At 46.6% G+C, this 25,127-nt stretch overlaps 2 protein-coding genes across 4 annotated transcripts in view; both read left to right on the forward strand.

Moving 5' to 3' along the window:
* The window catches only part of LOC137372353 (zinc finger protein 229-like), a 106,699-nt gene extending 96,274 nt beyond the window's left edge, over window positions 1-10,425 (forward strand). For 2 of the 3 annotated variants that reach the window (XM_068036241.1, XM_068036242.1), the window contains exon 2: window positions 6,385-10,425. In XM_068036241.1, coding sequence (XP_067892342.1) covers window positions 6,625-8,037 — 1,413 coding nt within the window. In that variant the 5' untranslated portion in view covers window positions 6,385-6,624 and the 3' untranslated portion in view covers window positions 8,038-10,425. The remainder of the gene's footprint in view (window positions 1-6,384) is intronic. The other variant, XM_068036243.1, reaches the window with a different exon arrangement.
* The window catches only part of LOC137372431 (zinc finger protein 271-like), a 93,878-nt gene continuing 78,763 nt past the window's right edge, over window positions 10,013-25,127 (forward strand). Inside the window, exon 1 of the mRNA XM_068036319.1 lies at window positions 10,013-10,061. The gene's annotated coding sequence lies outside the window, so the exon portion shown is untranslated. The remainder of the gene's footprint in view (window positions 10,062-25,127) is intronic.

Raw genomic sequence — 25,127 nt, forward strand, 5'->3', positions numbered from 1 at the left:
GATTCCACACACAACTTCCCACTACTATTCTTGATTGGCCCTAATCTAACTCTAGTCATTCTTTTATTCCTGATATACCTATGGAAAGCCTTAGGGTTTTCCTTGATCCTATCCACCAATGACTTCTCGTGTCCTCTCCTCACTCTTCTAAGCTCTCCCTTTAGATCCTTCCTGGCTAGCTTGTAACTCTCAAGCGCCCTAACTGAGCTTTCACGTCTCATCCTAACATAAGCCGCCTTCTTCCTCTTGACAAGCGCTTCAACTTCTTTAGTAAACCACGGCTCCCTCGCTCGACAACTTCCTCCCTGCCTGACAAGTACATACTTATCAAGGACACGCAGTAGCTGCTCCTTGAATAAGCTCCACATTTCGATTGTGCCCATCCCCTGCAGTTTCCTTCCCCATCCTACGCATCCTAAATCTTGCCTAATCGCATCATAATTTCCTTTCCCCCAGCTATAATTCTTGCCCTGCGGTATATACCTGTCCCTGCCCATCGCTAAGGTAAACCTAACCGAATTGTAATCACTATCACCAAAGTGCTCACCTACATCTAAATCTAACACCTGGCCGGGTTCATTACCCAGTACCAAATCCAATGTGGCATCGCCCCTGGTTGGCCTGTCTACATACTGTCAGAAAACCCTCCTGCACACACTGGACAAAAACTGACCCATCTAAAGTACTCGAACTGTAGTATTTCCAGTCAATATTTGGAAAGTTAAAGTCCCCCATAACAACTACCCTGTTACTCTCGCTCCTGTCGAGAATCATCTTCGCTAACCTTTCCTCTACATCTCTGGAACTATTCGGAGGTCTATAGAAGACTCCCAACAGGGTGACCTCTCCTCTCCTGTTTCTAACCTCGGCCCATACTACCTCCGTAGACGAGTCCTCAAACGTCCTTTCTGCCGCCGTAATAATCTCCTTGATTAACAATGCCACACCCACCCCCCCCCCCCCCCCCCCCGCTCTTTTACCATCTTCTCTGTTCTTACTGAAACATCTAAATCCCGGAACCTGCAACATCCATTCCTGCCCCTGCTCTACCCATGTCTCCGAAATGGCCTCAACATCGAGATCCCAGGTACCAACCCATGCTGCAAGCTCACCCACCTTCTTCCGGATGCTCCTGGCGTTGAAGTCGACACACTTTAAACCAAGTTCTTGCTTGCCAGTGCCCTCTTGCGTCCTTGTAACGTTATCCCTGACCTCACTACTCTCAACATCCTGTACACTGGAACTACAATTTAGGTTCCCATCCCCCTGCTGAATTAGTTTAAAGCCCCCCCGAAGAGCATTAGAAAATCTCCCCCCCAGGATATTGGTACCCCTCTGGTTCAGGTGAAGACCATCCTGTTTGTAGAGGTCCCACCTACCCCAGAAAGAGCCCCAATTATCCAGGAAACCAAAACCCTCCCTCCTACACCATCCCTGCAGCCACGTGTTCAACTCCTCTCTCTCCCTATTCCTCGCTTCGCTGTCACGTGGCACGAGCAACAACCCAGAGATAACAACTCTGTTCTCGCTCTAAGCTTCCACCCTAGCTCCCTGAATTTCTGCCTTAAATCCCCATCTCTCTTCCTACCTATGTCGTTGGTGCCTATGTGGACCACGACTTGGGGCTGCTCCCCCTCCCCCTTAAGGATCCCAAAAACACGATCCGAGACATCACGAACCCTGGCACCTGGGAGGCAACACACCAACCGTGAGTCTCTCTCGTTCCCACAGAACCTCCTATCTGTTCCCCTAACTATGGAGTCCCCAATGACTAATGCTCTGCTCCTCTTCCCCCTTCCCTTCTGAGCAACAGGGACAGACTCTGTGCCAGAGACCTGTACCCCATTGCTTACCCCTGGTAAGTCCCCCCCCCCCCCCCAACAGTATCCAAAACGGTATACCTGTTGTTGAGGGAATCGGTCACAGGGGATCCCTGCACTGCCTTCTGGTTCCCTCTCCTTCCCCTGACGGTAACACATCTACCTACTTCTTTTACCTGAGGTGTGACTACCTCCCTATAACTCCTCTCAATAACCCCCTCCGCCTCCCGAATGATCCGAAGTTCCTCCAGCTCCACTTCTCTAACGCGGTTCTCGAGGAGCTGGAGTTGGGTGCACTTCCCGCAGATGCAGTCAGCAGGGACACTCTTGGTGTCCCTTACCTCCCACATTCTGCAGGAGGAACATTCAACTGCCTTAACCTCCATTCCCACTATTCTAAATTCCCAACAAATCTACTGAAAACCAAAAAAAAAGTCAAAACGTGTTAGCTTAGCAATCCGACGGACAGAACTTTTTTTTTGGTTAGAGGAGGAGGATGGGTGGGAGCAACCGCCCAAATATGTAACCTCACTTACCCAGCAGTCCCGCGTGCGCTCCGCCCATACACGAGAAATATCTATCTAAACATGTCGCCTATTTTCTAAGGGTCTGTATCTCTTTGCTTCCTGCCCATTCATGTATCTGTCTAGATACATCTTAAAAGACGCAAATTAACAGCCCTGGCCAAAAGCACAAACATGAAAAAAAGTGGGCAAGCTGTGGTTAAAAAAATAATGAATGATGAAATAAAATAAAAAGAAAAACTAAAAAATGGGGGGCGGTCATGCTGTGAAATTATTGAACTCAGTGTTCAGTCCTGTAGGTTGTAGTGTGCCTAATCGGTAAATGAGATGCTGTTCCTAGAGCTTGCGTTCATCACTGGAACACTGCAGCAGCCTCAGGACAGAGATCTGGGCATGACAGCAGGAGGCTGTGTTGAAATGGCAAGTGACAGGAAACTTGGGGTCATGATTTCGGAATGAGCGAAGGTGTTCTGCAAAGCGGTCGCGCAATCTGCATTGGCCTCTCCAATGTAGAGGAGACCTCATTGTGAGCAGCAAATACAGTATACTAAATTGAAAGAAGTACAAGTAAATGACTGCTTCACCTGAAAGGAGTGTTTGGGGACTTGGATAGTGAGCGGTAAAAGGGCAGGTAGTGCACCTGCTGCGATTGGATGAGAAGATGCCGTGGGAAGGGCATGAGGTGTCGGGGGTAATGGAGGACTGGACCAGGGTGTCACGGAGTGAACGATCCCTTCGGAATGCTGACGGGAGGGAGGGGCAGATGCATTTGGTAGTGGCATCATGCTGGACGTGGCAGAAAAGGCGGAGGATGATCCTTTGGATGTGGAGGCTGGTGGGGTGGGAAGTGAGGACAAGGGGGACCCTGTTGTGGTTCTGGGAGGGAAGGAAAGGGGTGAGGGTAGAGGTATTTATTATTGAGGAGTTCATAGAAACATACAAAAATAGGAGCAGGAGTAGGCCATTCGGCCCTTCGAGCCTGCACCATCATTCAGTACGATTTTGGCTGATCATCCAAATTGGTACCCTGTTCCCTCTTTCTCCCTGCACCCCTTGATCCCTTTAGCCGTAAGAACTCTTTCTTGAATATATTTAATTATTTGGCCTCAACTGCTTTCTGTGGTAGAGAATTCCACAGGTTCACCGCTCTGAGTGAAGAAATCCCTCCTCCTCAGCCCTAAATGGCTTACCCCTTATCCTTAGACTGTGACCACTGGTCCTGGACTCCCCCACTATCGGGAACATCCTTCCTGCATCTAGTCTGTCCAGTCTTTCAAGATGATGGTTTCTTGGAGCAGCACATTCTGGAACCAGCCAGAGAGCAGGTTATATTAGACTTGGTATTGTGTTGCATGACAGGATTAATTCATGACATCAGAGTAATAGCACCTGCAGGTAGCAGCGACCACAATATGATTGAATTTTAAATCCAGTTTGAAAGAGAGAAGAGTGGATATAAGACTAGTATTTTAAACTGAAATAAGGGCAACTATGTGGGCATGAAAACTTAAATAGCGGAAGAGAATTGGGCCACTAGGTTAGGCGAGAGATCAATAGAGAAGCAGTACCTGACACTTAAGATGATATTTCAGAATAATTATATTCCTACTATAAAGAAAAGTTCTAAGGGGAGGACCCACCATCCATGGTTAACTAAAGAATTAAGGAATGCATCCATCTAAAGGAAAAAGCATATAATTGTGCAAAGATGAGTGGCAGGTCAGATGATTGGTCAAAATATAAAGAACAGCAGAGAATGACTGAACAGTTAATCAGGAGAAAGAAATTAGAGTATGAGAGAAAGCTAGCTAGAAATGTAAAAATGGATAGCAGAAGTTTCTACAGGTATTTAAAAAGGGTAAGTAAAGTAAGTGGTCCTCTGGAGAGTGAGAATGCAGAGTTAATAGATAATAAAGAAATGGCAGATGAAATGAACAAATATTTTGCTTCTGTCTTCACTATGTAGGATACAAAAAAGTTCCAGTAATAGCTGTAAATCAGCAGGTGGAAGGAAGAGAGGAACTTGGTGACATTACAATCACCAGGGAAGTGGTACTGAGCAAGCTGATGGAGCTGTGGGCTGACAAGTCCCTGGGTCCTGATGGGCTTCGTCCTAGTGTCTTGAAATAGGTGGCTAATGAGGTAGTAGATGTGTTGGTGTTAATTTTTCAAAATTTGCTGGATTCTGGAAAGGTTCCATCAGACTAGAAAGTAGCAAATATAACCCCTCTCTTCAAGAAGGCGGGGAGGCAGAAAACAGGTAACGATAGGCCAGTTAGCTTGACGTCTGTCATGGAGAAGGTGCTAGAATCGATCATGAAGGAGGCTATAGCTGTACTGTTCGCCAAACTCAAGCAAATTGGGAATAATCAGCATGGTTTTGTGAAAAGGAAATGATGGTTAACCAATTTATTGGAGTTCTTTGAAGGAGTAACATGTGCTGTGGATAAAGGGGAGCCCATTGATGTTTAGTTTAGTTTAGAGATACAGCACTGAAACAGGCCCTTCGGCCCACCGAGTCTGTGCCGACCATCAACCAATCCTATACTAATCCTACATTAATCCCATATTCCTATCACATCCCCTCAATTCCCCTACCTATACTAGGGGCAATTTATAATGGCCAATTTACCTATCAACCTGAAGTCTTGGGCTGTGGGAGGAAACCGGAGCACCTGGTGGAAACCCACACAGACACAGGGAGAACTTGCAAACTCTGCACAGGCAGTACCCAGAACTGAACCTGGGTCGCTGGAGCTGTGAGGCTGCGGTGCTAACCACTGCGCCGCCCAAAGTTTACAAAGTGTTATAAAGCTACATTGACACTGAGCACATAAGGAGCTTTTATGGCATGTGACCAAAAGCTTGATCAAAGACATGGGTTTTAAGAAGTGTCTGAAGCATGGAAGGCGAGGTGCTGACACACCAGGCGGAGAGGATTAGGGAGGGATTTCCAAAGCTTATGCCTTGGCAGCTGAAGGCACGGTCGCCACTGGTGGAGCAATGAAAATTGGGGATGCTCAAGGTTCCAGAATTAGATGAGTTCTGATCTCTCGGAGGTTTGAAGGGCTGGAGGAGATTATAGAGATAGTGAGGGACGAGGGCATAGAGGGATTTTAAAACAAGGATGAGAATTTTCAAATTGAGGTTCGACTTAACTGGGAGCCTGTGTAGGCCAGCGAGCACAGTGGTGATGGGTGAACAGGACTTTGTTCAAGTAAAGACGCAGGCAGCAGAGTTTTGGTTGACCTCAAGTTTACAAAGAGTAGAATGTGGGAGGCCGGCCAGGAGTGTGTCAGAATAGTCAATTTGAGAGGTGTAACAAATGCATGGATGTAAGTTTCAGAGGCAGATGAGCTGAAGCAGTGGTGAAGTCGGGCAATGTTACTAAGGTAGAACTAAGTGATGGTGCTGACATGCAGTCAGAAGCTCATGTTGGGGTCAGATATGACACCAAGGTTATGACCAGTCTGGTTTAACCTCAGACAGTTGCTAGGGAGAGGGATAGAGTTGGTGGCTAGGGAGTGGAGTTTGTACAGAAACTGAAGTCAATGGCATCAGACTTCCCAATATTTAATTGGAGGAAATTTCAGTTCATCCAGTACTGGATGTCAGACAAGTCCTGGATGGTATATGACTTGCAGATGTACTTGGAGGTGATGGTGTTCACATATACCTGCTACCCTGGTCCTTCTAGTTGATGGAAGTTGAGGGTTTTGGAGGTTCTGTCAAAGTTCTGGCTGAGTTGTAGATATATAAAATACCTCTCCTGTCCCTGCCCTTCCCTCTCCCTCTCTCTTTTTCTCTCCTCCCAAAGAGAGCAGAGTCTTGTGTAGGTCCAGACTGGTTGGCAGGTTCCCTTCCCTGTAGGACATTCGTGAACCACTTGGGGTTGTATGTCAATCCAACAACTTTCGTGGTCACTTTTCCTAGTTCTGGCCCCACAAGTTACCAGATTTATTCAGCTCCATTTCACACCCTGCCTTTGTGTTTTTGTGGGTTCTCTCACACTTTTTTTCTGTTTTAAATCAATTTCACAGGGTTTTAAAAGGGGAGGAATTGCAGCCATGAAATGCAAAGCAAATGTCAGATCAGGATCTGAAGGCGTCATCCAATTAATTGGAACCCAAATATTACCGGATTTTGAACCTGGAAGGAAAAAGCACCAATCACAGTGGGGGTGAAACTGTACACGTGTTCTTTGTGTGGACGAGATTTCAGCCGATCATCTGGCCTGTCGAAACACATGTACAGTCACACTGGGGAGAAGCCATGTAAATATGGAGGACTGTGGAAAGGGATTGAATGATCCAGTTGAACTGGAAACTCCTGCACACAGTCATACCCTGGAGAAGCCGTTCACCTGCTCCGTATGTGGAAAGGGATTCACTCAGTTAACTCATCTTCTGAAACACCAGCGAGTTCACACTGGGGAGAGGCCGTTCACTTGCTCTAAGTGTGGGAAGGGATTCACTCAGACATCCGACCTGCTGAGACATCAGCGAGTTCACACTGGGGAGAGGCCATTCACCTGTTCCGAGTGTGGGAAGGGATTCACTACTTCATCCGCCCTGCTTACACACCAGCGAGTTCACACTGGGGAGCGACCATTCACCTGTTCCAAGTGTGGGAAGGGATTCACTCAGTTATCCCACCTTCTGAAACACCAACGAGTTCACACCAAGGAGAGGCCGTTCACCTGCTCCAAGTGTGAGGAAGGATTCATTACTTCTTCCGACCTGTTGAAACACCAGCGACTTCACACTGGGGAGAGACCTTTTAAATGTCGAGACTGTGGGAATTGCTATAAATGTTCGGCTGAACTAATGATCCATCAACGTGCTCACACTGATGAGAGACCATTCAGGTGCACTCATTGCGGGACTGGGTTCAGGCAATCATCTGACCTCACTGTACACCAGCGTATACACACTGGGGAGAGACCTTTCACCTGCTCGGAGTGTGGGAAGGGATTCACTACATCATACAAACTTCTGACGCATCAGCGTGTTCACACTGGGGAGAAGCCGTTCACCTGCATAGAGTGTGGAAAAGGGTTTTCTACTTCATACAACCTTTTGACACACCAGCGAGTTCACACTGGGGAGAGACCATTCTCCTGCTCTGAGTGTGGGAAGGGATTCACTCGGTCATCCGACCTGCTAACACATCAGCGGGTTCACAGTGACGAGAGACCATTCAGATGTTCTCATTGCGGGACTGGATTCAAGCGATCATCTGAACTCACTGTACACCAGCGCACTCACACTGGGGAGAGGCCTTTCACCTGCTCTGAGTGTGGGAAGAGGTTCACTCGGTCATCCCGCCTTCTGACACACCAGCGAGTTCACACTGGGGAGAGACCGTTCACCTGCTCAGAATGTGGGAAGGGATTCACTGCTTCATCCCACCTTCTGACACACCAGCGACTTCACACCGGGGAGAGGCCATTCACCTGCTCCAAGTGTGGGAAGGGGTTCACACAGTTATCCCTCCTGCTGACACACCAGCGCACTCACACTGGGGAGAGGCCATTCACCTGCTCAGAGTGTGGGAAGGGATTCACTCAGTCATCCCACCTTCTGACACACCAGCGAGTTCACACTGGGGAGAGACCTTTCTCCTGCTCTGAGTGTGGGAAGGGATTCACAACTTCGTCCAACCTGCTGAAACACCAGCGAGTCCACAAGTAACTTGGGGATGAGAAATTTCTGCCATATAGCGGATTTCCGACATTGGGGTTTCGGAAATCCAGCATTGGCTTCTCCCTTTCCGACTTAACCAAAAGACTGGCTTTAAAATATAAATCTGAACTATCAGTTCACTATTCAGTTCAAATATATTTTTAAAGCCAGCCAATCACAAAGCTGCCCGGTGTCATTTTACCTGTTTTTAAGTTATCTTTATTTTTTATTGTCTTCCACCTCAGTGGAAATGAACTTCAACCAGGAAAGCAAGTAGGTGGAACTGCATATTCCTTCACAACTTCAGTGTGCCAGTCTTCTATAAATGGCCAAAAAGTAGGTGTGTGTGTACACAGACCAATTCCCAATGTTTGTTTTTGCCTTCGTGGGATATCTGAGCAGAGACCACCTGAGAACTGACACAGCTGATTTGACATGGCTTAAAATGAATGGTGCAGGATCAGTAGCTGGCAAGTCGCTGGTCTGCAGCAAAAACATTGATCTGTCAATAGGAATTTGAAAGTTGCTTCCATTTACACAGCAGTGTGTGTCTGAAGTAATTTCTGAAAACCCTGCACCAACTGGTTACTGCATGTGAATATCCTGCAGACAGCATGAGCTGTATAAACTTAACATGTCCTGTGCATTGCAGCAACTGAAGTGATCTGGAATTTCCACTTATCGGTTTGCTCAGGTGTATGTCTGAATTCCATTCAATGTTCACCTTCACTTTCACTGTCTACTGCCCCAGTCACACTGTAAACCTTGAGTCCGTGTGAAGCTGTCTTTTGCACTATAGTGCTGCAAGGCAAGAGTATAACTCTGGATATTTTTCTTCAATGTGTGGTTTGGCATTACTTAAGATTATCTGGAAATGCTGTCCTGCATTGTGATGTTAATTAATTAAGTGCTGTGCATTGACTACAATGCAACTATCTACGAGCTCTCCGCAGTGACTATAAATGGTCACTGAGCTTCTGAGGCTGATGGCACAATACTCTGTACATGTATAAACATGTAAATACAGAGTGCTGTCTTTCTCCAAGCCAACATGATTTGCAGCTCACTTTGCTGCTAAATGCAGCTGCCACTGCACCAATTGATACAATGGAACGGGAGCCAGAAGTGTTCATCACTGTTGGGTTATACAGCTGTCCATTGGACCTACTGCATTGTCATAGGGCCATTACGAAACTTTTGAGCCTGATTTGAGGATGATGCAATAGAACTTCAAACTTGTTACTGTCGGCTGGCCCTCAATTCGAAGTGGAGTGCAGGATTTGCTTCTTAGAGTTACAACACTAGCCTCATTACTTTTCCACTGTCACTAGCAAGATCTGGTACAATTTGTACGTTGCATAATATTTGGACCCTTTAAAAAGGGAAACATCATTTTTAAATAGTTTTCATCAAGATTGTGATGAGATCTGTGCTGCAAACAAGATTATTTTAGTTTAGAATCTTTATAATGTGACTATTTTAAATTATAAAATCTACCATGCGTCATGATATTTAAAAACAATATCTATAGAGGCAACACATTTGCTAAAGTTAACAAGGTTATTTTCCTCTTTTGTGCTTGGAGGCAAATAATTGTTGAAAGACAATTGGGTCAGGAGTATCACATGCTCCTAGCAAATGTATGTGATATTCCTGTCTATTTAAATTAATGGACAGCAAATTGGGCAGCCTGCATAACTGGCAAAACATCCTCCCTACCTGGCTTTGCTTCCTGCTTCATTCAAGTGATTATGTATGTCATAGCGCAAAATAAGAAAAATCACCCTGCTTATTTTCAAGTTTCTAGATCGTCAATGTCTCGTATGCATTTACTTTTTATTAGTTTATATACCTACTGATTTGTGCACATTGCTTACTAAGGTATCAGAACATGCCATCTGGTATGCTTATATATATTTGCTTTCTATTAAAGTTGACATCTTCACAGAACATATTTTACATGAGCAATCTGTAAATAGGTAGAAGCAGGACATTGGTTTGACAGAGCTTCAATGCCCTCAATCAGCTGTCCGGTAAGTCTCATGAAATTGTATGCTGAGTACAGTGTAATTTTATTCATTACATATGTAAAATTGTATCAAATTGTCATTGCTCAACTAGTTTGCTTCAATAACAGTGCTATAATTACATGATTCCTTGTCAAAGAAAATTGGACGTTTTTTGCCATTGGCCACTAATTTTCAGACCTTTTGGTCTTTAGCCACTGTCGCCCCTGCATTTGTTACTTGTTTTGTGGAATACTCTCCCGACTAGTGTTCAACTGCTGGATAACTCTGATTACATTTATATGTGTTATTAACATGTCTCTAAAGAGTTTGTATGCTCAGATTTAACTAAGTTGTGATTTGTAACCAATAAATGACGTTTAGGGCATGACTTGTAATCTGGTATCTTGGGAATTTGTCAAGAAAGATTTAATTCAGTCACTCACTCAGCTTGAGAGGAACCAAACTGAGGTTTAATGAACATAAGAAATAGGAGCTGGAGGAGGCCATTTGAGCCTGTTCTGCCATTCACCCAGATCATGGCTGATTTCCACCTCAGCTCCACCTTCCTGAACTAGCTCCATATCCCTTAATTCCCTTAGTACCCAAAAATCTATCAATCTCTGTCTTAAATATACTCAATAACTGAGCATCCACAGCTCCCTGTGGTAGACGATTCTGAAGATTCACAACCCTTTCAGTAAAGAAATTTCTCCTCATTTCAGTCCTAAATGGCTGATCCTTTATCCTGAGACTGTGATCTGGTGTTGTACAGTCCACAGCCAGGGGGAAACATTTTCTCGGCATCTGCCCTGCCAAGTCCCTTAAGTATTTGTTTCAGTCAGAACACGTCTCATTCTTCTAAATTCCAGGGAATATTGAAGGAGATGTAGCATTAGGGAGTGCTGTAGCATAGTGGTTATGTTACTGAACCGGTAATCCAGAGGCCTGGACCAATGATGCAGAGACATGAATTCAAATCCACCACGGCAGTTCACTGATTTAATCTCAATTAATTAAATAAATTTGGGATTAAAAAAGCTAGTCTTAGTAATAGTGATCATGAAGCTACCGGATTGTCCTATAAACTGACCTGGTTCACTAATGTCCTTTTAGGGAAAGAAATCTGCTGTCCTCACCCGATCTGGCCTTTGTGACTCCAGACCGACGGAAATGGGGTTGACTCTTAACCGCCTCGGAAACGGCCGAGCAAGCCACTCAGTTATATTCAAGGAGGTGGCTCACCGCCACCTTGTTGAGGGCAATTAAGAATGGGCAATAAATGCTGGCCTTTCCCGTAATGCTTACATTTTATAATAAATAAAACAATTGCCTTATTCCAGGGCATCCATGAGATGCTGTGAGCCAGCAGCAACAGCAGAATTGTATTCAACCACAGCATGTCACCTCAGGGCCTGACATGTTCCCCACACTACCATTACCATCATGCAAGGAGATCAACATTGGTTCAATGAAGACTGCAGGAGGGCATGCCAAGAGAAGCACCAGACGTACCTAAAAATGCGGTGTCAATCTGGTGAAGCTACGACACAGGACTACTTGCATGCCAAACAGCGGAAGCAGCATGCAATGAACAGGGCTAAGCAATCCCACAACCAACGGATCAGATCTAAGCTCTGCAGTCTTGCCACATCCAGTCGTGAATGGTGGTGGACAATCAAACAACTAATAGGAGGAGGAGGCACCACAAATTTCCCCAATTGGGGGGAAAACTCTCCACTGGTTGGAGTCATATCCAGCACAAAGGAAGGTGGCTGTGGTTGTTGGAGGTCAATCATCTCAGTCCCAGGACATCACTGCAGGAGTTCCTTGAGGTAGTGTCCTAGGCCCAACCATCTTCACCTGCTTCATCAACGACGTTCCTTCAGTCACAACATCAGAAGTGGGGATGTTCTCTGATGATTAGGGCGGCACAGTGGCGCAGTGGTTAGCACCGCAGCCTCACAGCTCCAGCGACCCGGGTTCAATTCTGGGTACTGCCTGTGTGGAGTTTGCAAGTTCTCCCTGTGTCTGCGTGGGTTTCCTCCGGGTGCTCCAGTTTCCTCCCACATGCCAAAGACTTGCAGGTTGATAGGTAAATTGGTCATTAGCAATTGCCCCTAGTATAGGTAGGTGGTAGGGAAATATAGGGACAGGTGGGGATGTGGTAGGAATGTGGAATTAGTGTAGGATTAGTATAAATGGGTGGTTGATGGTCGGCACAGACTCAGTGGGCCGAAGGGCATGTTTCAGTGCTGTATCTCTAAACTAAAACTATTACACAATGTTCAGCACCATTCACAACTTCTCAGCTACCGAGGCAGTCTGTGTCCATATGCAGCAAGACCTGGACAACATTCAGGCTTGAACTGATAAGTGGCAAGTAACATTCGTGTCACACAAGTGACCAATTCCAACCAGAGAGAATCCAACCATCACCCCTTGACATTTAACGACATTACATTGCTGAATCCCCAATATCAACCTCCTGGGAGTTACCATTGACCGACAACTAAACTGGACCAGCCATATAAGTACTGTGACTACAAGAGAAGGTCCGGGGCTGGGAGTCCCATGGCAAGTAACTCGTCTCCTATCACCCCAAAGCCTGTCCACCATCTACAAGGCACAAGTCAGGAGTGTGATGGAATACTCTCCATTTGCCTGGCTGGGTGCAACCCCAACAACACTGAAGAAACTCGACACCATCCAGGACAAAGCAGCCCGCTTGATTGGCACCCCATCCACCACCTTCAACATTCACTCCCTCCACCACCGATGCACAGTGGAAGCGGTATGTATCATCTACAAGATGCACTGCAGCAATGCACCAAGGCTTCTTCGACAGCACCTTCCAAACCCGCGACCTCTACTACCTAGAAGGACAAAGGCAGCAGATGCATGGGAACCTGCAAATTCCTGTCCAAGCCACACACCATTCTGAAATGGAACGATATCGCTGTTCCCTCACTGTCGCTGGGTCAAAATCCTGGAACTCCCTCCCTAATAGCACTGTTGGTGTACCTACACCCCAAGTACTGCAGCAGTTCAAGGAGCTCACCACCACCTTTTTTCAAGGACAATTAGGGATGGGCAATAAATGCTGACCTAGCCAGCGACACCCATACCCTTTGAAAGAATTTTAAAAAAGGAACCAGACGAGTAAACCTTTGTTGCATTCCCTCGAGGGCAAGTATGTCCTGCCTTAGCTAAGGAGATCAAAACTGCACACAGTACTCCAGATGGGGCCATGTACTAATGCCCTGTATAATTGTAAGTTTTCTTTACTCTTATGGCAGCATTTGCTGATAACACAACCACTAGGTGGCACAGCACTGGCACATGTGCAAATGCAGCCTCATCAACTAAAACGTCACTGTCTGCGACGTCTCAGGCAGCTGCCAATAATAAAGGTGGCACTGACTGCAACATCACTGTCTGTGACGTCTCGGACAGCTGCCACTAATAAAGATGGTGCTGCTCAACTTGTCATAAAACGAATTAAACCCAAAGCCCCTCAAATGGCTGCAATCGCCACCTCCATACCACCCCCAACAGTATTCCGCTCCCTACCATGCCCATCTGCTTGCCACTCGCACCATACCTTGCCACTGCATTCACTCAGCCACTCGCTGGCCGCTTCCCCCGCCTTCGCCACTCGCTCCCTGCCTCCCGTCACTGCTTCCCCTCAGCCACTTCTCCCCTCCTCGCCACTGCCTTCCCTCAGCCACTCGCTCCCTGCCTACCCTCGGCCATTTGCTCCCCACTTTGACATTGACTACCCTCGGCCACTCGCTTCCCCCCTCCGCGCTACCTCCCCTCAGCCACTCACTCCCCGCCTCGCTGCTGCCTCCTCTCAGCTACTCCCACCCCACCTCGCCACTGCCTCCCCTCCGCCACTCGCTGCCTGCCTCGCCACTGCCTCCCCTCAGCTACACTCATCCTGCTTCGCCACTGCCTCCCCTCAGCCACTTGCTTCCTGCTTTGCCACTGTCTCCCCTCAGCCATTCGCTGACCGTCACCATGCAATTGCTCCCCGCCACCGGCTGCTCGGTTCTGGTGGTGATCAGCTGAGGGTGGGGGAACGGACAAGGCTGGGACTGAGCGGACGAGGGTGGGAGGGAAGTGGCAAGATGGGGAACAAGCAACTGCAGTGGGGGAAAGCAGAGAGTTCGGGAGTGAGTGGCCGGCGTAGCTGAAGTGGCCAGGCCAGGAGCGAGCAGCCGAGGGGGAGAAGCAGCGTGGCGATGAGTGAGCGGGCGGGGAAAGTGAAGCAGTAAGGCCAGGAGCAAGCGGCCGGGGAAGGGGGGGAAACATCAAGGTTGGGAAGTGAGTGGCCTTCAGGGAGGGAAGCGGCGAGGCCAGGAACAAGCAGCCGGGAGCGGGGCGTTTTGAGGGGGTTGAAACAGTCTACCAGGAAGCGAGCAGCTGAAGCGGGATACTGTTGGGAAGGGATGGAGGCAGCCGGGGTGGGGGGGATGCAGTGAGGCCGGGAAGTGAGCTGCTGAAGCGGGATACTGTTGGGAAAGGGTGGCCGGGGTAGGGGGATGCAGTGAGGCTGGGAAGTGAGCTGCTGAAGCGGGATACTGTTGGGAAAGGGTGGCCGGGGTAGGGGGATGCAGTGAGGCTGGGAAGTGAGCTGCTGAAGCGGGATACTGTTGGGAAAGGGTGGCCGGGGTAGGGGGATGTAGTGAGGCTGGGAAGTGAGCTGCTGAAGCGGGATACTGTTGGGAAAGAATGGCGGTGACCGGGGTGGGGGGATGCAGTGAGGCTGGGAAGTGAGCTGCTGAAGCGGGATACTGTTGGGAAAGGGTGGCCGGGGTAGGGGGATGCAGTGAGGCTGGGAAGTGAGCTGCTGAAGCAGGATACTGTTGGGAAGGAATGGAGGTGGCGATTGCTGTCAATGAGGAGTGAGGCAACGCTCTGACGTCATTATGTTTGGTGTCATTGTGTGGTAACATTGTAGCATGAATGCACAGACCCATGCTAACAGGTTGGCAAATGTTCAGATGAACTGATGACTTCGGCGATTGCTCTGCATTGTCAGGAGACAGTCAGTACTCTATACCCCAATCCTTTTGTAACAAAAGCTCGAATACCATTTGCCTTCCTAATTTCTTGCTCTACCTGCATGCTAACTTTCTGTGCTTCATGTAGAAAGACACCCACATCCCTCTGAATGCAAATTATTTCGCAGTCTCTATTTAAAAAAAATCTTTTTTATTATTCCTATCAAAATGGATGACTTCACACTTCGCCACATTGTATTCCATCTGCCATGTTCTTGCCCACTCACCCAACCTGTCTATATCTCTGAAATGTTAACTCCTGTTTCTCTCTCCACAGATATTGCCAGACCTGCTGAGCATTTCCAGCACTTTGTTTTTATTTCTTTTGTTTCTTTACTTAGTTTTGTATCATGAAAGCTTTTGTCAGTTATCTCTCCTGCCCTCCACCCTATCGCAGACCTTCGCTTTTGTTCTTGTAACCCCCGTCCCCCCCCACCTTTTACTTGCTCAAACGTATTACATTTCTACCTTTTCCCAATTCTAATTTGTTATCAACCTGAAATGTTGACTCTGTTTCTCTCTCCACAGATACTGCCTGACCTGCTGAGTATTTCCAGCACTTTCTGTTTTGTTTCAGATTTCCAGCATCCACAGTATTTTGCTTTTGTATTAGTGTTTAACTGCCACTTCTCTTCCAGCAATGTCCACCTTGAAGAAGTTTTGCTGTTCTCTCTGATCCAGAGAACAGGGTTCGAAGAAGGGTCACTGACCTGAAACGTTAACTCAGGTACACTAAGGGCCTGCTCGGGTCTGCAAATGAAACCCGACCCGAGCCTGACAGAACCACATCCGACCACCGGAATGTTCAGTTAACCTAGCATCCGTTTTTCACTTTTTAAGCTTGTGCAAATAAGCAACAAAAACTGTAACTGGACTTGAAAGGTTGTTTAAAAAGTGCATTAAGATTGGAGCCACGTACTGAAGTGGTGATAGTGTGTCCAGCCCGACCCGACCTGAGCCCAAATACCATACCCGGAAGAGTGGCCTGATCCGAACCTGACACGTCGAGTTCGGGTCAAGTAGCCATGCTCCAAGGCACACACATTCCCCCCCGCCCCACCACCCCCTTTTCCTCCTGGCATGTTTTACTGGAGTCATGTTGGCGAGTGTTTCAAAACTCTGTCTCCTTATCCAAGTAATGTAGCTGGATTGTAGGTTGCAGTGACTGTTGGACTATATTTCCTCTCCTCAGTCTTCTTCCTTCTCCCACTCTGAGTTCCAGGCTGCAGGTTCCGGTGGCTCAATGGGCCTGAAATGTTAACTCTGTTTTCTCTCCACAGATGCTGCCTGACCTGTTGAGTATTTGCAGCATTTTCTCCTTTTATTTCACACCTCCAGAATCCACAGTATTTTGGTTTTATTTGAATGCAAACGTTGCTCACAGAACTGAGGCGAGAAACACAGACGGACCAATTAAGAACAAAGAACAAAGAAAATTACAGCACAGGAACAGGCCCTTCGGCCCTCCAAGCCTGCGCTGATCCAGATCCTCTATCTAAACATGTCGCCTATTTTCTAAGGGTCTGTATCTCTTTGCTTCCTGCCCATTCATGTATCTGTCTAGATACATCTTAAAAGACGCTATCGTGCCCGCATCTACCACCTCCGCTGGCAACGCGTTCCAGGCACCCACCACCCTCTGCGGTCAGAGTCAGTTTGTATTGGGGTGGTTGTTGGATGCAGAAATCAGTCCCTGATCTGTATAGGTCTTTCTTGTTACATCCGTTTGAACTGGAGTGGAGATGGAGGAGAAGCTGTTGGGTTTAACCGCAAGTACTTTTGAACCCAGTCAGGCCCAACAGTTTCCAATGTGATAAAAACAAAATACTGCAGATGCTGGAAATACTCAGCAGGTCTGGCAGCATCTGTGGAGAGAGAAGCAGAGTTATGGGCGGCGCAGTGGTTAGCACCGCAGCCTCACAGCTCCAGGGACCCGGGTTCAATTCCGGGTACTGCCTGTGTGGAGTTTGCAAGTTCTCCCTGTGTCTGCGTGAGTTTTCTCCGGGTGCTCCGGTTTCCTCCCACAAGCCAAAAAGACTTGCAGGTTGATAGGTAAATTGGCCATTATAAATTGTCACTAGTATAGGTAGGTGGTAGGGAAATATAGGGACAGGTGGGGATGTTTGGTAGGAATATAGGATTAGTATAAATGGGTGGTTGATGTTCGGCACAGACTCGGTGGGCCGAAGGGCCTGTTTCAGTGCTGTATCTCTAATCTAATCTTTAACGTTTCAGGTCAGTGACCCTTCATCAGAACTGACAAATATTAGAAAGGTAAAAGGTTTTAAGCAAGTAAAGCGGGGATGGGGCAAGAGATAACAAAGGAGAAGGTGTTAATAGGACAGGGTCACAGAGTATAACTGACCAGAAGGTCATGGAACAAAGGCAAACGGGTATGTTAAGGGTGTGCTGAAAGACAAAGCGTTGGTACAGAGAGGGTGTGAATTGACTACAAAGCACTCCAAGCACAAACATTAAAAAAAAAACAGGACACTGGGTAGGCACAGTAGAAACAAAATAAAATAACCAAATAAAAAAGAAAAAATAACTAAACACAGAAGTGGGGGGCCCGTCATGCTCTGAAATGATTGAACTCAATGTTCAGTCTGGCAGGCCGCAGCGTGCCTAATCGGTAAATGGTGTGCTGTTCCTCGAGCTTGCGTTGATGTTCGCTGGAACACTGCAGCAATCCCAGGACACAGATGTGAGCAGGTGGGGGCGGGTTGTAATGGCCAGTAACCGGAAGCTCGGGGTCATGCTTGCGGACTGAGCGGCGGTGTTCTGCAAAGCGGTCACCTAATCTGCGTTTGGTCTCCCCAATGTAGAGGAGACCACATTGTGAGCAGCGAATACAGTATACTAAAATGAAAGAAGTACAAGTACAATCACTGGAGTGTTTGGGGCTTTGGATAGTGAAGAGAGAGGAGGTACATGGGCAGGTATTCAATGGACAGTTTACAATGTCAGACTATCAAGGGAGGTAGATTCCAAGGGAAATAAGGTTGCTAAACGGAAACCAACCACTCAATGTAAAAGAGTATTGTTTTAGTAACAAGTATTTCCGTTGAGGCTTTTAATCCATTTTGCATAAACAGAATTTTTACTTCATTCTTTGGAAATGGACATCACTACCCAAACCAGCATATATTGCCAATCCCCAGTTGCCCATTGAGAAGGTGATGGTGGGCCTTTTTCTTGAACTCCTGTAATCCGTGTGGTGAAGGTGCTGCCACAGTGGTGTTGGGAAAGGAATTACAGGATTTTCACCCAGTGATGATGAAGGAACGGTGATATATGTCCAAATCAACAAGAACCTGTAATTATATAGCATCTTTAATGTAATAAAATGTTCCAAGGCGTTTCACAGGAGTCTTATAAATCAACATTTGACACTGAGACACATAAGGAGCCTTTTTCCGGTAGATGACCAAAAGTTTGATCAAAGAGGTGGATTTTAAGACGTGTCTGAAGCTCGGAAGATGAGGCAGAGAGAATTAGGAAGGGATTTCCAAAGCTTATGGCCTTGACAGCTGAAAGCACGGCCACCAGTGGTGGAGCAAAGAAAATCAGGGATGCCGAAGGGAAGCCGCACCCCTAGCCAAGCTGTTCCAGTACAACTACAACACTGGCATCTACCCTGCAATGTTGAAAATTGCCCAGGTATGTCCTGTACACAAAAAGCAGGACAAGTCCAACCTAGCCAATTACTGCCCCATCAGCCTACTCTCAATCATCAGTAAAGGGATGGAAGGTGTCATCAACAGTGCCATCAAGCGGCACTTGCTTAGCAATAACCTGCTCAGTGAGGCTCAGTTTGGGTTCCGCCAGGGCCACTCAGCTCCTGACCTCATTACAGCCTTGGTTCAAACATGGACAAAAGAGCTGACCTCAAGAGGTGAGGTGAGAGTGACTGCCCTTGACATCAAGGCAGCATTTGACCGAGTATAGCATCAAGGAGCCCTAGCAAAACTGAGGTCAATGGGAATCAGGGGGAAAACCCTCCGCTGGCTGGAGTCATACCTAGCGCAAAGGAATATGGTTGTGGTTATTGGAGGTCAATCATCTGAGCTCCAGGAGTTCCTAAGGGTAGTGTGCTAGGCCCAACCATCTTTAGCTGCTTCATCAATGACCTTCCTTCAATCATAAGGTCAGAAGTAGGGATGTTTGCTGATGATTGCACAATGTTCAGCACCATTTGTGACTCCTCAGATACTGAAGCAATCCGTGTAGAAATGCAGCAAGACCTGGACAATATCCAGGTTTGGGCTGATAAGAGCCAAGTAACATTCGCGCCACACTACCAGGAGGACGTGGAGGCTTTGGAGAGGGTACAGAGGAGGTTTACCAAGATGTTGCCTGGTCTGGAGGACATTAGCTTTGAGGAGAGGTTGGAAAAACTCAGATTGTTTTCACTGGAACGACGGAGGTGGAGGGGCGACATGATAGAGGTTTACAAAGTTATGAGCGGCATGGACAGAGTGGATAGTCAGAAGCTTTTTCCTAGGGTGGAAGAGTCAGTTACTAGGGGACATAGGTTTAAGGTGCGAGGGGCAAAGTTTAGAGGGGATGTGCGAGGCAAGTTTTTTACACAGAGGGTGGTGAGTACCTGGAACATGCTGCCAGGGGAGGTGGTGGAAGCAGATACGATAGCGACGTTTAAGAGACATCTTGACAAATATATGAATAGGAAGGGAATAGAGGGATATGGGCCCCGGAAGTGCAGAAGGTGTTAGTTTAGGCAGGCATCAAGATCGGCGCAGGCTTGGAGGGCCGAATGGCCTGTTCCTGAGCTGTACTGTTCTTTGTTCTTTTTTTTGTTCACACAAGTGCCAGGCAATGACCATCTCCAACAAGAGAGAATCTAACCATCTCCCCTTGACATTCAATGGCATTACCATGGCTGAATCCCCCACTATCAACATCCTAGGGGCTACCATTGACCTGAAACTGAACTGGAGTAGCCATACAAATACCATGGCTACAAGAGCAGGTCAGAGGCTAGGAATCCTGCGGCGAGTAACTCACCTCCTGACTCCCCAAAGCCGTCCACCATCTACAAGGCACAAGTCAGGGGTGTGATGGAATACTCTCCAGTTGCCTGGATAGGTGCAGCTCCAACAACACTCAAGTAGCTCGACACCATTCAGGACAAAGCAGCCCGCTTGATTGGCACCCCATCTACAAACATTCACTCCCTTCACCACCGATGCACAGTGGCAGCAGTGTGTACCATCTACAAGATGCACTGCAGCAATGCACCAAGGCTCCTTTAGACAGCACCTTCCAAACCTGTGACCTCTACCAACTGGAAGGACAAGGACAGCAGATGCATGGGAACACCACCATCTGCAAGTTCCCCTCCAAGTCACACACCATCCTGACTTGGAACTATATCGCCGTTCCTTTACTGTCGCTGGGTCAATATCCTGGCTCCCTTCCTAACAGTACTGTGGATGTATCTAATTCACATGGACTGCAGCGGTTCAAGAAGGCAGCTCACCACCACCTTCTCAAGGGCAATTAGGGATGGGCAATAAATACTGGCCTGGCCAGCGACGCCCACACCCCATGAATGATTAAAAAAAATGTGCCAGAATTGGAGGAGCCCTGATTTCGCAGAGGGTTGTCGGACTGGAGGAGATTATAGAGATAGTGAGAGGCGAGGGCATGGAGGGATTTGAAAGCAAGGATGAGGATTTTGAACTTGAGGTGCTGCTTAACCGGGAGCCTGCACAGTGGTGATGGGTAAACAGGACTTGGTTCAAGTAAGGACACAGGCTGTAGAGTTTTGGATCATCTCAAGTTTACGGAGGGCAGAATGTGGGAGTGTGCTAGAATAATCAAGTTGAGAGGTAACAAATACTTGGATGTAAGTTTCAGAGGCAGATCAGCTGAGGCAGCAGCAAAGTCTGGTGATGTTACTGAGGTGGAACTAGGCGGTCTGAGTGATGGTGCTGATCTGCAGTCAGAAGCTCATCTGAGAGCCAAATATGACACCAAGGTTATGAATGGTCTGGTTTAGCCCCAGACAGTTGCCAGGGAGAGGGATAAAGTTGGTGGCTAGGGGGTGAAGTTTGTAGCAGGAACTGAAGACAATGGCTTCAGACTTCCCAATGTTTAATTGGAAAAATTTCTGTTCATCCAGTCCTGGATGTCAGACAAGTCAGGATGGTGTGTGACTTGGAGGTGATCGTGCTCACATACACCTCCTTCTAGATGATGGAAGTTAAAGGTTTGGGAGATTCTGTCAAAGTTCTGGTTGAGCTGTACATATATAAAATCCCTGTCTCTGCCCTTTCTCTCTCTCTCTCTCTCTCTCTTCCCATAGAGGGCAGACTCTTGTGCAGCTCCAGACTGGTTGACAGGTTCCCTTACCTGAAGGACATTGGTGAACCCGTTGGGGTTGTAGATCAACCTAGCAGCTTTCATGGTCACTTTTCCTAGTTCTGGTCCCATAAATGACCAGATTCATTCAGCTTCATTTCATAACCTGCCTTTGCGTTTTTGTGGGTTCTCTCACACTTTTTCTGTTTTAAATCAATTTCACAGGGATTTAGAAGAGGAGGAATTGCAGCCAGAAAATGTAAAGCAAACGTCAGATCAGGATCTGAAGGAGTTGCACAATTTATTGTAACCCGAATATCACCGGATTTTGAACCCAAAAGGAAAAAGCACCAATCACAGTGGGGAGAAACTGTACACGTGTTCTGTGTGTGGACGAGGTTTTAGCCGATCATCTGGCCTGTCGTAACACAAGCGCAGTCACACTGGGAAGAAACTATGGAGTTATGGGGACTGTGGAAAGGAAATGAATTATTCAGTTGAGCTGGATATTCATCCATGCAGTCACACCCTGGAGAGGCCATTCACCTGCTCTGACTGTGGGAAGGGATTCACGAAATCATTCCACCTGCTGAGACATCAGCGAGTTCACACTGACGACAGACCTTTTAAATGTTTAGACTGTGGAAATTCCGCTAAATGTTCAGCTGAACTGATGATTTATCAACGTGTTCACGCTGACAAGAGACCGTTAAGGTGCACTCACTGTGGGACTGGGTTTAGGCAAACATCTGATCTCGCTGTATACCTGCGTATTCACACTGGGGAGAGGCTGTTTACCTGCTCCGAGTGTGGGAAGGGATTCACTACTTCATCTACCCTGTTGAGGCACCAGCGGGTTCACACTGGGGAGAGACCGTTCATTGGCTCAGTGTGGAAGGGATTCACAACTTCATCCGCCCTGCTGACACACCAGCGAGTTCACACTGGGGAGAGACCGTTCATCTGCTTAGAGTGTGGAAGGCATTCACTACTTCATCCATCCTGCTGAAACACCAGCGAGTTCACAAGTAACTCTGGAATGAGAAATTTCTGCCATTGGCTTCTCCCTTTCCAACCTTAACAAAAAGACTGGATTTAAAAATGAATTTGAACTGTTGAGTTCCAATTTTTTAGTTAAAGCTGGCCAACCACAAAGCTGCCTCTTTTTGCCTGTTTTTAAGTCGTCTTTATTTGTTAACGTCTTCCACCTCGGTGGAAATAAACTTCAACCAGGAAAGCCAGTGGGTGGAACTGCATCCTCCTTCACTAGTTCAGTGTGCCAGTCTTCTATAAATGGCCAAAAAGGAGGTGTGTGTATACACAGACCAATTCCCAATGTTTGTTTTTGCCTTCCTGGGATATCTTAGCAGAGACCACCTGAGAACTGACTCAGCTCATTTGACATGGCTTAAAATGAATGGTACAGGATCAGTGCTGACAAGTCACTGGTCTGCAGCAAAAACATTGGTCTGTCAATAGGAATTTGAAACTTGCTTCCATTTACACAGCAGTGTGTGTCTGAAGTAATTTCTGAAAACCCTGCACCAACTGGTTACTGCATGTGAATATCCTGCAGTGAGCATGAGCTGTATAAACGTAACACGTCCTGTGCTTTGCAGCAACTGAAGTGATCTGGAATTTCCACTTATCGGTTTGCTCAGGTGTATAATAACCTCTGGTGTGGCACCTTATCAAATGTTTCTTGCAAGGGTTCTTCCTTATTCACCTTACTAGTTACATCCTCAAAAAATTCTAACAGATTTGTCAAACATGATTTCTCTTTCTTGAATCGATTTCACTCAGCTTAATCATATGCTGATTTGCTAAGTGCCCTGATACCACGTGCCTAATAATGGATTCTAGCATTTTGCCTGAGGTGAACTGGCCTACAGTTCCCCGTTTTCTCTCTTCCTCCTTTCTTGAGTAGCAAGGTTATGTTTTCTGCCTTCCAATCCTTGGGAACTGTTCTAGATTCTCTGGAGTTCTGCGACATCAAAACCAATGCATCCACTATTTCAGCAGCCAACTCATTTTAAAACCCCAGGATGCAGGTCATCAGGTCCAGGGGATTTGTCACCACCTTGTCCCATTAATTTCTCCAGTACTATTTCTTTACTTATACTGATTTCTTTCAGTTCCTAATTCTCGCCAGACCCTTGGTTCCCCATTATCTTTGGAATGTTTTTTTGTGTCTTCTACCATGAGGACAGATACAAAGTATTTATTTAATGTCTCTGCCATTTCCTTATTCCCCATCATAGTTTCACCTATCTCTGCCTCTAATAGGCCCAACTTTGTTTTCTCTAATTTCTTCGTATTTGCATTTCGATAGAAATGTTTACAATCTGTTTTTATATCTCTTGCTAGTCTATTCTCATATTCTCTATTCACTTTCTTTATCAATTTGTTGGTCCTCCTTTGATGAACTCCAAGATCCTCCCTTACTACTCTTTTTGGTAACATTATAAGCCTCTTCTTTTGATCTAATACTATCTTTAACTCTTCTTGTTAGCCACGGTTGGACCACTTTTTCTGTGGGTTTTTTGTGTCTTAAAGGAATGTATATTTGTTGAAAATTATGCATTAATTCTTTAAATGCTAGCCATTGCTTGTCTCCTTGGCTGTGGAAGCTCAATCATTGAGCATGTTCAAGACAAAAATCAATAGATTTTTGGATACCAATGACATTGGGGATATGGGGATAGTGGGGGAAAATGGCAAAGAGGTAGATAGATGATCAGCCATGATCTGTTTGCTTGGCAGAGCAGACTCGATGGGCCAAATGGCCTACTCTTATTTCCTATGATCCAATGGTCCTACGATCCTACTGTCATATCTTTTAATGTACTTTCCCAATCTACTTTAACCAACTTGCCCGTCATACCTACTAAGTTTGCTTTGTTTAGATTTAAGACCCTGGTTTTTGACTTAATGAAATCATTTTTAAACTCAGTATAAAATTCTACCATATTGTGACTGGTTTTCTCCAGGTGCTCCGGTTTCCTCCCACAATCCAAAAGACTTGCAGGTTGGTAGGTAAATTGGCCATTATAAATTGCCCCTAGTATAGGTAGGTGGTAGGGAAATATAGGGACAGGTGGGGATGTGGTAGGAATATGGGATTAGTGTAGGATTAGTATAAATGGGTGGTTGATGGTCGGCACAGACTCGGTGGGCCAAAGGGCCTGTTTTAGTGCTGTATCTCTAAACTATACTAAACTAAAACTAAACTTCCTTCGAGGCCCATTCACTACAAGGTTATTAATGAACTCTTCTTCATTGTAAAACTAAATATATCATGAAAGTGATGCATTTGTGTCTTAATTATATCATCTCCCAGTGGGCCTGGCCTGTCCTGTCAGTGCTGCGTCAGACCTTGTCCAGCTCCAGCAGCCCCGATAACAGGAGCCAAGGAACTTTATTTTACTGCTGGGAGCTGTTTGTTTCCTGAGGTTAACATTATCATTAAAATGACAACGTACTCTGTCCACCCAGTGTTCTCCCAGATGCACCATCATCTCACAGTCAGGATCATGTGTCTATGAAGGGGAGGTGGTTGTCCTGTCTAGACCATGCAGAATACCCATGCTCCATAACTGTCAGGAACAGAAGGTCCCAGTATTGTGAGAGGAGCCTCAGTCTAGGTGATCCTGTAAAATAGAGGAACACATGAGCGAGAGGCCAGTCAGCCCCTGGAGCC

Source organism: Heterodontus francisci, chromosome 7 (genome assembly GCF_036365525.1).
Source record: "Heterodontus francisci isolate sHetFra1 chromosome 7, sHetFra1.hap1, whole genome shotgun sequence".
Taxonomy (NCBI): domain Eukaryota; kingdom Metazoa; phylum Chordata; class Chondrichthyes; order Heterodontiformes; family Heterodontidae; genus Heterodontus; species Heterodontus francisci.